The sequence below is a fragment of the Muntiacus reevesi genome, chromosome 1 (assembly GCF_963930625.1).
Source record: "Muntiacus reevesi chromosome 1, mMunRee1.1, whole genome shotgun sequence".
NCBI lineage: Eukaryota > Metazoa > Chordata > Mammalia > Artiodactyla > Cervidae > Muntiacus > Muntiacus reevesi.
The window spans coordinates 230,956,420-230,971,739 of record NC_089249.1 but is presented as its reverse complement, the minus strand read 5'-3'; the positions used below and the strand labels follow the sequence as shown (position 1 = coordinate 230,971,739).

Genomic DNA, 15,320 nt, shown 5'->3' with positions numbered 1-15,320 from the left:
CAGTCATGCCTAACTCTGTGACCCTGTGTACTGTAGCCCATCAGGCTCCTCTATCCATGGGATTCTCTAGGCAAGAACACTAGAGTGGGTTGCCATGCCCTCCTCCAGGAGATTTTCCTGACCCAGGGATCAAACCCACAGCTCTTATGTCTTCTGCATTAACAGGCAGGTTTTTTACCACTTGTGCCATCAGGGAAGCCCATTTAATGATGACAACTAAAAAAAATAACTTCTGAAAATAACTATGGAACATACAAGCCGTAACTACAGGCTAGATGTAGCTTATGAGCTGCCAGCTCAAGAACTTTGTATAGACCTGGTCTTTGCAGGAAACCATCCCCCGCTTAAAAACTAAATAAATAAAAAAACAGTAACAACAACAACAAAAGATTCTCTCTGCAAGGAGTGCCAAAGATGACTCAAACACTGGATCCAAATGTACTTAGTACATCTGAAGTCTCACCATTTTCTGCTTACCACTAAGCAGTAAGACAGCAAGAATGATCAATTATAAAATATTATAAACTCATCTCCCATGAAACTTTAATAGAGGAAGGAAATCAGCCTATTAGATTTCTTTAAATTATCTATGTTGTCAACAATCAACCTAAAATTATGCTTAATGGCTCTTCTTCGGCTTATTCAGGATTTGCTTAGACTTTAGGCTTGGGAGAAGATGAGGAGTCAGACTTTCTCTTAAAGATACAGTCTGGAGAATAGCAAGTCAAGGAACTACTTCTCTAAAGTAACTCTCCTGTAGGTTGTTTTTTTTTTAATTATTAAGTTTCTCAGTAATCAAGAGAAGGGGTAAAAATCACTATGTATCTTTCCTTGGAAAGCTGTGACCAAGAGTAGAATAAAATGATGCTACTGGGGAGGTAGGGGATGGCATCATGAATGACTTATATTTTCTAAGTAAAATTTAGAGTCATCAGTGCATGACTCTGTTACCCAAGGCAAAGCAGGTAGGCCCTGAATATATTAAGCAGCTTTTGGTCATGGGCTCTACACTGTGCTAGCCAGACCCATTAGCAACCCTGGGAACCAAAGATCCAAATTGAGGAGATAACAAAAAGGCCTGAGACAGAAGAAATGTTACGATAGGAGAAAATGATGCCACAGAAGCAGAGTGAGACAATTATACCACCTTTAATAGCCATAAGATGTCCCTTCTATTGTCTTGTAGAAATGACAGCAATGATGATGGTCTGCTATTATATCATACAAATTTTCTCTACAAAGAATGAGGAAGCCAACACTGCTCATTTCTTTAAGATGTCTTGGAAGAAAAGATTTTACAATAAAAAGTTACACTAATAAGTATAATCTTAAGACCAACTACCTGAAATGACTGGTATGTTTAAAAAAAAAACAACCTTAAAAAAAAAAATCTTATTCTCATCAACAGCAAACTAAAGAATTCTGGACAGCCAATGGTGGTTCTTCCAGAAGTTATGAAAGACAATATATTTTCTGTTTTCTACTGATACATCCAACTGAAGATAGGCCACATACACTCATGAGTAGTTCAGTAGGTTACAGCATACCTATAAGCAGTTTGGGGTTGAGCTTGTGAACCCTTTGTGGCAATAACTCACTAGGGGGAAAAAAAATCTCAGGACTAAAAAAAGTCATCTTATTGGTATGCCCCTCTGGCAACATGGAAAATGTGAGAAGTGTGTATGGACGGGTTAGGAAAAATTTACCACCACTAAGAGACATTCTATGAATATGTATGCTACTCTGATGGTGATAACAGCCTAATCTTTGACATATTTTAAAAAGTATACTTATTATCGCTAATATATTACTGTATAGAAAGAGAGATGAAGCTTTACTAAAAGTAATTTTACTTCTAAAATTTAACATAATCTTTTCTCTTTGTCTGTTTTAAAAGCACTTACCTAGAACCAGGAACACCCACCAGAGCCAGTACTGACCATCAAAATATCCAGGGAAGTAAGTGGAAAACTGAAAAATAAAGCAAAATACTTTAGAGAACCTCGGCAGGTATTATTTCACATTTCAGCTTAAGGGTTTATAAAACACAAGATCTTATCTTGTACACAAAAGCTGTTGCTCATCTAGTGCTTACAAAAATTTCTAAAAATTTAGTCAAAGTATTTTATACAGTACAGATTTGAAATGATTACAGTATTTGCTAATATACTTCCTTTCATAGAAAAGCAATCTTGAAATATGATAGCTTTCAGCTTTACATACTCCTTGTTTTCAAAGTGCTCAAACCTGTTTTTTAAAAAATATTTTTCCCCTTTTAGAAATATGTCTTTTTTTAAAAGAAATTTTATTTATTTTTGGCCTTGCTGGGTCTTCGTTGCCGTGCAGGCTTTTCTGTAGTTGTGAGAGCTGGGGCTGCTCTCCAGTTTCGGTGCACAGGCTTCTCACTGTTGTGGCTTCTCTTGTTGCGAAGCACAGGCTCGAGAGCACGCAGGCTTCAGTAGTTGGTGGCCTGTGGGCTCAGTAGTTAAGTCTCCCTGGCTCTAGAGCATAGGCTCATTAGTTGCGGCACATGGACTTAGTTGCTCTGTGGCATGTGGGATCTTCCTGGATCAGGGATCAAACCTGTATCTTCTGCATTGGCACACAGATTCTTTATCAGTGAGCCATCAGGGAAGCCCCAGAAATATGTCTTGATGATATTTTTATTTTGCTTACGCAGTGCCAAACTCAACTATATTTGGCCTCCTTTCTAATGGTCCCTGATTTTGTTCCTGCCCTTTCAGCCATGCCTTGACCTTGGAAGCTTTACCATGTACATGAATGATAATCTCATTCCTTTGTCAGGGACTATATATATAGCACATGATACCATTGTGGCCAGTGGGAACTAAGGGCTGCTAGGAAATATTCTTAGCTCTTAAAAAGAAAGGGAGAGGAAATAGTTTCCTTTCTTCTGCTGAGCACTGTTGTGGTGTTTCTGATGTGATGCCTGAAACTGCCATGGCTATCTTAACCCTAAGGGAAGAGCAGCTATACCAACATGTTGAGCCACCTGTCAACTGTCCTTGATGATGTCAGTGAAACATTTAACTGACCTCCATGTCAGGACTTATTTTCACAGGAAATAAAATTTCCCCAATGTTTTCTAAGCCATTTTTGAGCTACATATTCTGTTACTCAAAAGACCATCCTAATTGATAACAGCTGATTAATTCTTTTAAAAATTTAGTAAAAATAAAGATTGGTAACTACTTTGATCTTGCTTCTGTTGAAGACGTTAACACAGTCTAGAGTTTAGCACAGTTTGAGCATTAAAATAGTTTTATTTCTTGATTAATAAGATTTAGAGAAGGAATGAAAAACTTCTTTATAGCTTGAGTTCGTAACCTAAAGACTATGTTTTAGGAGAGTATATGTTAGTTGTCTAGGAGAAAAGCCCATAATTTTTATCAGATTCTCAAAGGAACTTGGAATTCTAAAAATGCTAACTGCCTTAGAATAAATAACTGAAAAACTTCATGGCTCAGTCAACACCCATTAGTTAATAATGCCAATTTATGATAAACACCTTGGTTTTATATTATAAAGTTAACAATGGCAGTAAACTTATCTGAAATCAGAGGACACTTTAAGAGACTAGATCTTTTACAACTTTAAATTACTTCATGCAATTCTAACTAACTGGTAACTCCTACATCACTTAAGATCTCTTTCTTATTTACTTTAGAGATAAGGGCCCCTAATGGAGTAGGGCTTGTTGAACAGTTCTGGCTCTCCAAACATCCTGGCATAACCAATGATGCTACTTACAACCAAACTTGGAAGGGAAGAAGGTTGAGAGAGAGGAAGGGGGAAGAAAAGAAGAGAGGGGAAGAGAGAAGAAGGACTAAAACTTCAGTAGCATTAATGAGAGGAATGTCTGTTTTTGATGGATACCAGAAAGTTAATAGACTCTTATTATAAAAACAACTAATTTCAGAACAAATACATGTATTACCACATTATAAACATTAAAAACAGAGAAAGCAGCTGAACAAGGATAGATGTCCTAGGGCCACTGATATTTTGTAGACTTGACTACAAAACTTGTGTGGATGAACCAGCTACACCTGATCTAGGTTCAATTTTATGAAACCAGAACAAAGACAAACAAAAAAGAAATCATTTTAAATGTTGAGATAATTCCAAAAAAGCAAATGAAAAAAAGTTAAATATTCAAAATTATTCCACTCATTCTTCTCCAGAGACTATCACTGCTGGTGTACAACTTACCCTCACAATCAGGATCCACTTAATTAGAGAGAGACCAAATCCTGAAATGGCCCCATACCTTCCTGCAGCTGAAGTGGTCAGGCAAAAAGACAGGAAGAACCCAATCCAGTTAAAGAGGAATGCCACTGTAAAAGCCGAGAGAAGAAAAGAGGCAGGTCAGACACGTCCTGTTATCCAAGGAGCAAGAGTTCTAAGGGTGCACTCTGCATTTAGTTCTGTTTAAATGGCTTTCCCAAGGATAAACGAGCTGAGCCCACCCTCCACAACTCTTACCTCACTTCCCCAAAATTGCCATCCTCTGTCTTCCTCCCAAAAGCAAACAAGAAAGCACAGTTTCTAAATATCAAGTGTTTTATTATTACATCTAGTGCTATACACTTTAAGAAATAACTTAATATCACCAAACTGCATACTTATGACTTGCACCCTTTACTGTATATATTGTACCTGAGTAATTAAACATTATTTGAACATTAAATTAGTGCCCCTAAATAATCTGATTCAAGTCATTCATCCTCTTGCTTCTGTAAACTTTGACAGCTTACACAATGCGTTACCTCTAAAAACACTGCACTTCCTTCATATCTTTTTAATACAGCAAATAAAAGAAATAGTTGCTCAGTCCCAAGTCAGGCATATGGAAAGTTAAATGCAAAATAACATCAAGTGGGAAAAATTAGGCTGACTTTGATGTGTTGGAAAATAGAAGCATGCAAAACAGAATTCATCAGACAAAGGCATTTACTTCCTATTTTACAGGTCAAGAATGAGTAGGAGGAATGCTTAAGGGGTTCTGAAGATCAGAAAAATGAAGCTCAGCTCAAGTAAAAATGTAGCATCCCCCATATCTGCTTTAATTATATTTTCCGTAGATACTCACGGAAATTGAAGATAGAGACAGGAAATTAAAACGAAAGTGTACTGTGCTTTGAACGTGTCAGTAAAAAGCATCAAATACATAAAATTATTAAAATATTAGCTCAATTAGTTCTTTTAATTTCATCATATTCACTCTGAATCTAAAGCACTCTGGTTTGGGGGGAGGGGCTCTACTGTGTGTATACACTTACTGAAGAAAGTTAACATGAAAATCCCATCGTTTCCTATCCTCATCTGGTCAGGATCATCAAACTCCTCCCGACCTGCAAACTCCTCATCCTAAATGAAAAGAAAAGGGAAGTTCACAATAAATTACTTCAAGGCAAGGAAAGACATCAAGAAAAACTGAGAAAGGGACAAAAGTGACTTCCAAGGAGAAAATGTACTGCTTTGGCTCAATTTAAAACTAAGAGCATTAACGCTTAGTATACGTTAAATTTTTCATTGGTCTTCTAAGATAAAATTTTTTCTGAAATGAAAGGAATTTTTCACTTTCTAACCCAAGTTCTTTAACAATGTATTTCAAAATTATAAAGTTCACAAGGAACTATTCACTCTTCCTTATATATATACATATATATATAAAGAAATATACATATAAGGAAAAAGGAGAAAACTCTCTTACACATTTGGCTTAAATGCTAGAATATCAGTAATACAGGGACTGTTTAGCTCAGAATATTAGTAATCCTGGGCCTATTTAGAAGATACCATTGATTAGCACAAGAGTTTTATGAGAATGACTTAGTGGGGGCAGGTGGAAGAAGATACTATGAACATATATGAAGAGTCTAACAGTGCTGCCCATGCTCAACTCCGGAACTGTTTATTTATATCGGTATACAGGTCTGAAACACCCTCACTTCCAATCTTATTGGCAGAGAGAATCCTTTCCATCCTAACCAGAAAACAGAATTGCAAGTCTAGAAGGAACATGATCTTGACCAACACTGACACCAACATATGTAGCCTACCTTTTTCTTTAATTTTTAAAACTTATTTATCTATGGCTGTGCTTGGCCTTCGATGTTACATACGTGCTTTTCTCTAGTTGTGGCGAGCAAGGGCTACTGTTCTTTGAGATGCATGTGCTTCTCACTGCAGTGGCTTCTCTTGTTGCTTCTCTTGAGCACGGACTTCAGTGTGTGCGGGCTTCAGCAACTGTGGTGGCACAGTCTTAGTCTGCCTGCTCCATATGGGATCTTCCCAGACCAGGGATTGAACGTGTGTACCCTGCACTGGGACGTGGATTTTTAGTCACTGGATCACCAGGAAAGTCCCCTACCTTTTCAACTAATTGTAGGTATGTGTTGAAATATTGGGGGGAAAACAATGAATACACACTTAAAGTGGTAGATTTATACACAATCCAATGAGGGTTCCTCAAATGAAAAATAAATAAACAAATAAAGAAAATTTTAGGGAGAACCAAAACTTGCCCTACACAGAAAAGGGATGGGGACATTCCTAATAAGCTGTTAACTTACGCCCCTGAAGAATCGGAAACAAAGAAGTGGAAGTAGCAGCTTCATCTAATTTACCATCTTTCCTCTAATGTTTGAAATTCATACAAGAATGGGTTCTCTCATATTTTTTAAAATAAGAAATACCTAGTATTCTGAATTCATATTAGCAGGAAGAACAGGCTTTGCCAAATTCAAAAGTAACTGTTTTGTGGGAGTCCCTGGTGATCAGTGGTAAAGAATCTGCCTGCCAATGCAGGGGACATGGGTTCCGGTCCTGATCTGGGAAGATCCCACATGCTGCAGAGCAACTAAGCCCATGTGCCCGAACTATTGAGTCTATGCTCTAGAGCCCAGGTGCTGCAACTACTGAGCTCACGTGCCACAACTATCAAAACCCATGTGTTCTGGAGCCCATGCTCTGCAACGAGAAGCCACTGCAACGAGAAGCCTGTGCACTGCTACAGAGAGCAGCCCCCACTCACGACAACCAGAGACAAGCCAGCACAGCAACGAGGACCAAGCACAGCCAAAAATAAAGATAAATAAAATAAAAAGAGAGAAACCGTTTTGTGCATAACTATTCAAAATAAACTACCAAAATACATGGAAGTAATGCCTAGTAAGACTATAAATGTCTTCTAACCATTCTTTCTATCTTGGTATCTCTAGTCCCAGAATTCCTCCTTAAATTGTCACCAGGTTACTGTTTCTAAAACACCACACTTGTCTTATCATACCCACGCTTAAAAACTTTGAAGGATTCTGTGAGACCTACATGTAAAGTCTAAATGTCTCAGCCTAGCATTCGGAAGATTCTACGACCTACAGTTCTGGCCAAACTCTTTGCTGAACCAACACCAATCACTACAACCACAGAAACTGACCTGTACCTGACTGAATCACATCTGCTTTCCGAGCTTTCCCCTCTGGAATGTTCTTCTCCATCAAAACTCAGGGCCCACTTCAAATCCCATCTTCCCCATGATCGCAAGGTTAAAGTCACAATTCTTAATGCTCACTGCTCTTGTGCTGCCCCTTAAGATATAAGTCTTTGTGGGCCTTTTCCCTAGTTGGACTTTAAGCTCTTGTATGGCAGGAGCATTGCCTTATACAAAGCCTTCTATCTATCCACTGCAAAATACATAGCAAATTGTATATAAAAGTGTTCCATACATATTTGTCGAATAACAGAACCCCTTAAGAAGTTTTTAAATGTGTATATTTGTGAAATAAAAACAGAGTTCTGTGATTAAGCAGCATTAATCTCCTGGTCTATTTCTATGGGACAGTTACCATAATTCAAGAGGTCTAGAGAGTAGATACAAGGACTTTGGAGTCTAAAATGTCTGGGCTTGACTCACCTATGCTACTTTAATTAGCTATATGACTTTGGGAAATTTTTAATCTCTTTGGGTCTCAATTTTTGCATCTGTAAAATGAAGATAATATAATTTCTACCTTACAAGGTTATTGTGAGGACTGAAAATAATATATATTATGTATGTAAGCACAAAACAGTGTCAACCACGTTGTTTGCTTCTAATACACGTTAACTATAAAAACACTGTTTTCTCTTTAGACAATGAGCTCCATGAGGGCTCTTCCTTGCACCTGTAACAAGTGAATGCACATCACCATGCAGAATCAGCCTAAACTATGCTTATGAACTGTAACTTCTGCCAAGCAGTGGTTTTAGGAGTGCTACCCGTCATGGAAGATGTGATCTGCAGTCTATCATCCTAAGGACTTCTAGGCCTTGAGTCATTGCACTGCCCAGACTGAACTTGTGTTCTTATTGTTATCTTTTACTCTAGCTTCCTGCTAGGCCTAGGGTCTGGAGCCCTGACTGCCCCATTTCCAGGGACTGAGTCCTGCTCTCCTTTCCCCAGTATCAGACCCAGGGTCCCACTTGCACCAGCTTCAACCTGAATGAATACATATGAAATCACAATTGTATCACTTATGGGTCTGACATCATGAATCACGAGTGCCCAAAATTCTCCACTGGCTTTCATTACATTCCACCTCCACTTCCAAGAAGTAACATCAGGCCAGATGGAATCTGAAATCATTATGCCTCCACAGATGGCATGATCTGGACTGCTGGTGGCATAGGGTTCAACCAGATGATTGTTAGAGCCCCCTCTGAGTTTAATGTTATGAAGCTGCACATATTTATTTTCTCCACAAATTCCTAAGCAGCTATCTACTTAACACCGAAATATTAAGTGTACAGGATCAAGGCAAAATTGGTATATTCCTATATCAGCTCTGCTCCAAGATGTTTCAGCCATGAAAGGAGACTTGAGAAAGTGAGGGTAGTAGTAGAGATACAGGGAAAATGAACTGGTTTGACTAGTGATTTTTCTGCTCTTTTATACTGTTTACCTCCATTATCTTCAGGAAAAGATAAGAGTCTATTATCCCAAAAGAAAAATGTATCGGATTTTAAAGATTAGTTGTACTAATTGATTTAATCTAAGTAATATCACAAAGTTGATAATGCAAAGAACTTAATTCCCATAAACTAGTACCAAATAACAAGGTATAAGTTGGACTTACTCTTCCAGGAACCAAAGGGATAGTAGCTTCAGCTTTGGTTCTCTCAGCTTCATCATAACTGGGCAGTGTGGTAGCCACATTGTAAGATGGGGGCTTTGGAAACCCAGACTCATCTTTGTAGTCAAAATATGCTGCAAAATAAAAAGGAAGTCACACTTATCCAGTGATCAGCTGAAATGAGGAAAAAGGATTTCTGCTAACTCTGGCAAACAAAAATCAACCATTCCTCTAAAATTTTGCTGTTGTTTTAGTTGCTAAGTCCGACTCTTTGTGACCCCATGGACTGTAGCCTGCTAGGTCCCTCTGTCCATGGGATTTCCCATGCAAGAATACTGGAGTGGGTTACCATTTCTTTCTCCAGGGTATCTTCCTGACCCAGGGATCAAACCCACATCTTCAGAACTGGCAAGTGGGTTCTTTACCACTGACCCACCAGGGAAGCCCTCCTCAAACATAACATGTAGAATAACTGAATCAAAAGATGCTGAACATGGGATTGGGAATGATTTCTAAATTTATAGGCTTTTCGATTATTTAAATTCCAGATTCTCTTTACTTTCCCTGCCAAATGCTTTTGAACACTTTTTCCGGCTCACTGTGTGGTGGCTTCTCAGGTGGCATTAGTGGTAAAAGAACTTGTCTGCGAATGCAGGAGACATAAAAGACACGGGTCCGAACCCTGGGTGGGGAAGATCTCCTGGAGGAGGGCACAGCAACCCACTCCAGTATTCTTGCCTGGAGAATCCCATGGACAGAGGAGCCTGTTGGGCTACAGTCCATGGGGTCCCAAAGAGTTGGATATGACTGAAGCAACTCAGCATGCATGTGGTGTGTTCACAAAAGCATGGAATATTAATAATAGCATAAGGTAAAGTTTAAGCTAAAAATAATTCACCTGTGTGTTTGGAAATCTGTACCATGGTTTCCTCCCACTTATAAACATCAAAATTAACTTGAAAAAAAGGTTAAAATTAATAGTTCATAGATTTTTGCACTTTGATTCTTTCACATTATTTTTACCATATATTATTTCCTATGACATACTTAAGGTAATCACAGGTTCAGTTAGAGAGTCATTATTGAGTGGAATCTTGCATCCCCTCTTTTTAAATTTACATCTTCATTCTCACTGATTTCTATTATAATAGATTCAATATGTATTATTAGAACAGATCTATTTACAAATGGATTAAATTTTCTACACAATTTTTAAAAAAACTTAAGAATTCTGAAAAAGACTCCTATGCATCAAGATTAACATTTTTTTCTCCACCTTGCTTAACTATAATTAACTTCCAATTTTACTGTGGTATATTACTGAAACTATCAATCAATAGAATTCACCTCATTAACAAAAAAAAAAGGAGAAAAATTCATTGTTTTCACATGGGCAGAAGGATTTAAAAAATACCTAAATCTGATTCCTTAATCTTTTCACAAATCTCTATGAAAAATCTAGAGTAAATATCACAATTAATGCTAAGTTATTAAAAGCTTTCTCCCCTAAGATTAGAAAATCAGACAAAAATGGCCCACAATTACCACTTCTAATCAAACATTATCTTAGAAGAACAAGTCAAATTGGTGCAAAAGTAATTGCAGTTTTCCATGGTTGGACTTTGCCGTTTGATACTGGAAAGTGAAAGTCGTTCAGTCATGTCCCATTCTTTGCAAACCCATGGACTATACAGTCCATGGACTTCTCCAGGCCAGAATACTAGAGTGGGTAGCCTTTCCCTTCTCCAGGAGGTAGTCCCAACACAGGGACTGAACCCAGCTCTCCTGCAATGCAGGCAGATTCTTTACCAGCTGAGTCAAAAGGGAAGCCCTTGATACTGGAATACATTCTTAAATAAATGTGGTCATGTTACACATCATTTTAATGTGCATTTCTTGCTTTATTTTTTTTTGCTAATGCCTTATTACTTGCTGTGTATTTTATTTTCATTTTAGACTGTGGAAATGATTTTAGACAAAAAGCAAATTCAAGCGATTTTCTTATTCATGTCGTAAAGCAGCAGAGACAACTCATGATATCAACAATGCGTTCAGTTCAGGAACTGCTAATGAATGTACAATATGGTGGTAGTTCAAGAAGTTTTGCAAAGGAGACGACAGCCTAGAAGATGAGAGCAGTGGATGGCCATCGGAAGTTGACAATGATCAACTGAGAGGATCATCAAAGCTGATCCTCTTAAAACTACACGAGAAGTTGTATAAGAACTCAACATCCACCATTCTATAGTTGTTCAGCACTTGAAGCAAATTAGAAAGGTGAGAAAACTTGGTGAGTGACTCATGACTGGATCACAAATCAAAAAATTGTCATTTTGAAGTGTCGCCTTCTCTTACTGTACACAACAAACCATTTCTCAATCAGACTGTGATGTGCCATGAAAAGTAGACTTTATATGACAACCGGCAATGACCAGCTCAGTGGTTGGACCAAGAATAAGTTCCAAAGCACTTCCGAAGGCCAAATTTGCACCAAAAAAAGCTCATGGTTACTGTCTGGTGTCTGCTGCCTGTCTGATCCAATATAGCTTTCTGAATTCCAGCAAAACCAATACATCTGAGAAGTATGCTCAGCAAATGGATGAGATGCACCAAAAACTGCAAAGCCTGCAGCCAGCATTGGTCAACAGAAAGGGTTCAATTCTTCACAACAATGCCCAACTGCACATCACAAAACCAAAACTTCCAAAAGCTGAACGAGCTGGGCTACAAAGTTTTGTCTCATCTGTCATATTCACCTGACCTCTTGCCAAGCGACTATCACTTCTTCAAGCATCTTGACAATTTTTTGCAGGGAAAATGCTTTCACAACCAGCAGGAGGCAGAAAATGCTTTCCAAGAGTTCATTGAATCCCAAGGCAAGGATTTTTATGCTACAGGAATAAACAAACTTCTCCTTGGCAAAAATGTGTTAATTTTAACAGTTCCTATTTTGATTAATAAAGATGTGTTTGAGCCTAGTTATAATGATTTAAAATTCACAGTCTGAAATTGAAACTTTGTTTGCACCAACCTAGTACTAGTTGGTGCAGTATGGCAAGAAAAGAGAATACAAGACGAAAGGATTGGAAAAGAATAAGTCTATTAAGTCTATCTTTAATCATGGAAGACAATTACATATGCAGAAAATCCAAGAGTATCTACAAACAAATTATTAGAATTAATATATGAATTTAGGAAAGTCTGAACACAGAGTTAATATAAACCATCAATTATATTTTCTATGCCAGCAACAAACAGAAAATAAAAGTATACATGGACCATTTACAACAGCACCAAAACAAATCAAATACCTAGGAATAAATCTAATTAAAAAGATGTAAGAAAAAAATATGTAAGAAACAAGATGCAAGGTCTCTATATTGAAACTCACAAAATATTATTCAGCAAAGTTAAAGAAAATCTTAATAAATGGGAGGGATTTAACACAGACTGGAAGACATGATATTATAAAGATGCTAATTATCTTCAAATTAATAAACAGATTCAGTGCAATCCCAACTAAACTTCCAGGAGAATTTTTATTTCTTCCCATTTTATGGAAACTGGCAAGTTGATTCTAAACTGTAAATGAAAATACAAAAAGCCAAGAAGTACCAAAGCAATCTTGAAGAACAAAAAGACTAAAGGACCTAATTACCAGATAACAAGATTATAAAGCTCTGGAATTAAGACAGTGGAGTATAGGCACAAAGGTGAATAAATAGACCAAAGAATCTAGAATAGAGCATCGAATCCAGAAAACAGATACTCACACACACATATGGTCACCTGATTCATGACAAAGGTGACACTGCAGTACAGTGGAGGAAAAATGGTCTTTTCAATGAATGATGTGGGACCAAACAGATATCCATAAGGAAAAACAATCTTGACCACTACCTCATACCATACAGAAAAAAACAATTCCAGATGGAATGCAGACCTATCTAAGCAAGAAAAATAAAATATCAAAGCTTTTAGAATAAAATTAGGAAAATGTATTATTGAAACTAAAGCTGCCACCTAATCCAATTCAAGAAACTTGTTTTTTTCTATGTCAAAATAACTACTTTACATACATATGCACACATATACATGCATATACAATTTCCTTAAAATTTTTTTACTTTTAATTAAATCATACAAAAATTGTATTACAAATCGATGAGAATAATCTGAATTGCCCATAGCCATAGTAATTCTGAATATATGAACAAAACTGGTATCTACCACTTTAAGGAAAGCTTTTTTTGGCCACACCATACAGTTTGCAAGACCTCAGTTCTTCAATCAGGGACTGAACCCAGGCCATGGCAGTGAAAGCCTGGAATCCCAACCAATAGGCCACCAGGGAACTCTCCTTACTACCTTAAGTTGAGGGAAATCAAGAATATTTTTATTTCCCTATTTCAAAGGATTTTTTAAAAATGGGATCCATCGATATAGACACCTTATATAAAATTTTAAGTTTCCATGAAAAGTTTAACGACAATCTTTTCTAATTTAGTACATTCAAAATAAAAATCCAGTATTTGTTTACCACAATTTATATACCACAAATTAAAACAGGTAAACTGAATATACAGAACAGTGGTTTTTTACTTTTCCCCACCAATACGTGTGCACCACTCCATTTCTAACCATCAGTCACATACTTGCCACTCTGCCACAGTTCTGTTTTAGAGAACATGGGAGAGGTTCCATCAAAACTGGTCAGCTTTCAGCAATTAAAGCAGAACTGGTATCACAAAGATTTAATTACCAAAAGTCCTAAACTATCACAATTTTATTTCTTTTCCCCATCTCTTCTAAACTTATGTGTGAAAATTATAAAGATAATCTGACAGGATGGAAAGAAAAAAAATTAATTAAGGAGGTTCTGAACTATGAGGAAGAAACTGAAAAAGTTGGGAGACTTCTAGATTTTTTCATTTAAGGATTTATTAGCTTTTTTTATTTATTATAAAAGAAATCAAACATATTATATTCCAGGTCATAGGTACTAGAATCAAAGGGCAGAACAACCAATAAGAAAACTATAAGAAGAACAAGAGAAAAAAACGGGCCATCACTTGGTTTCTGAATTCTACCCTTATATTAAGAGTCCGCTGGAATGAAATTAAGTTCCATAAAAAAGGCACATTGGAATGGGGCTTTGATCTGTTTTTCAGAACAGTAACATGAGTTTTTTTCACCTCAGGCTACAAACTAAAAATAATGTTAAAGATTTATTACAGAAAGCTGAACCAAATACAAACACCAACAAATACTTAGTAGACAAAAGTCTCTGGCTAACCCATTTCAAGAGCTCAGCAGTCATCTCACCCTGTCACCTACCTGCACTCTCCGCAGAGATGCTGCTGTAAGGTGGAGGAGCATCCCCTGCAGCCTGTTCAGGCTCTCCAGGCTCTTCTTCATTCTGCAACTAAATAAAAATTTCACATTTTAATGCAATATAAAGGCAATTAGAGGAAAACCTGAAAACTGGAATAGCTTTTCTGGAAAGCTATTTGGCAGTAGGTTTCAAAAGTGTTAAGATGTGCAGCTCCTTTTAATCTACTCCCAGGATTTATCCTAAGGAAATAATCAGAAAGATGCAAATAAGGTAGCAAATAAATGCTATTCAGGAACAACCTAAATATCAATCATAGGGGACTTATTAAATAAATTACAGTTGATCTCACAAAGGATTACTAAGTAACAACAAAAATGAAAAGAAAATTCGATGACTTGAACAGAAAGATTTGTATTGTACTGTTACATAAAAAAGAATTTATCAAACCATATGAATCACATAATTTGGTTTTGAAAGACAGTTAAGTGATGGAAAGCAGGTCTATGATAGACATCTACAGTTTACACTGTTTATCTTAGGAGATGCAATCAGAGGAGATTTTTTTCCTTGTGTATATGTATGTTCTAAAGTTTTGTAATGAACATTTATCACTTGTATAATTTTTCCAGTTAGAAAAATAAAAATCTGTTAAGACAAAGACAATTCACAGTAAAACCAAGGTCTACTCAGTCTGCACAAAGATTGTATCTTAAATAATTGAGATATTTACAAAAACATAAAATTCAACATATAACCTCTGTCACTACATCTTCCTCTTCTGTATCAGTAACTTTCTCACTGGTCAAATCTATAGCTCCAGTTACTTTACATAACTGACACTGAAACTG

At 36.9% G+C, this 15,320-nt stretch overlaps 1 protein-coding gene across 1 annotated transcript in view; it reads right to left on the bottom strand.

Moving 5' to 3' along the window:
• NDFIP1 (Nedd4 family interacting protein 1) overlaps positions 1–15,320 on the bottom strand; it is a 49,367-nt gene that overhangs the window by 8,407 nt on the left and 25,640 nt on the right. The window contains exons 2-6 of the mRNA XM_065918797.1: positions 14,475–14,562; positions 9,141–9,271; positions 5,304–5,391; positions 4,234–4,358; positions 1,905–1,971 (exon numbers count right to left, since the gene is read on the bottom strand). Coding sequence (XP_065774869.1) covers positions 1,905–1,971; positions 4,234–4,358; positions 5,304–5,391; positions 9,141–9,271; positions 14,475–14,562 — 499 coding nt within the window. The remainder of the gene's footprint in view (positions 1–1,904; positions 1,972–4,233; positions 4,359–5,303; positions 5,392–9,140; positions 9,272–14,474; positions 14,563–15,320) is intronic.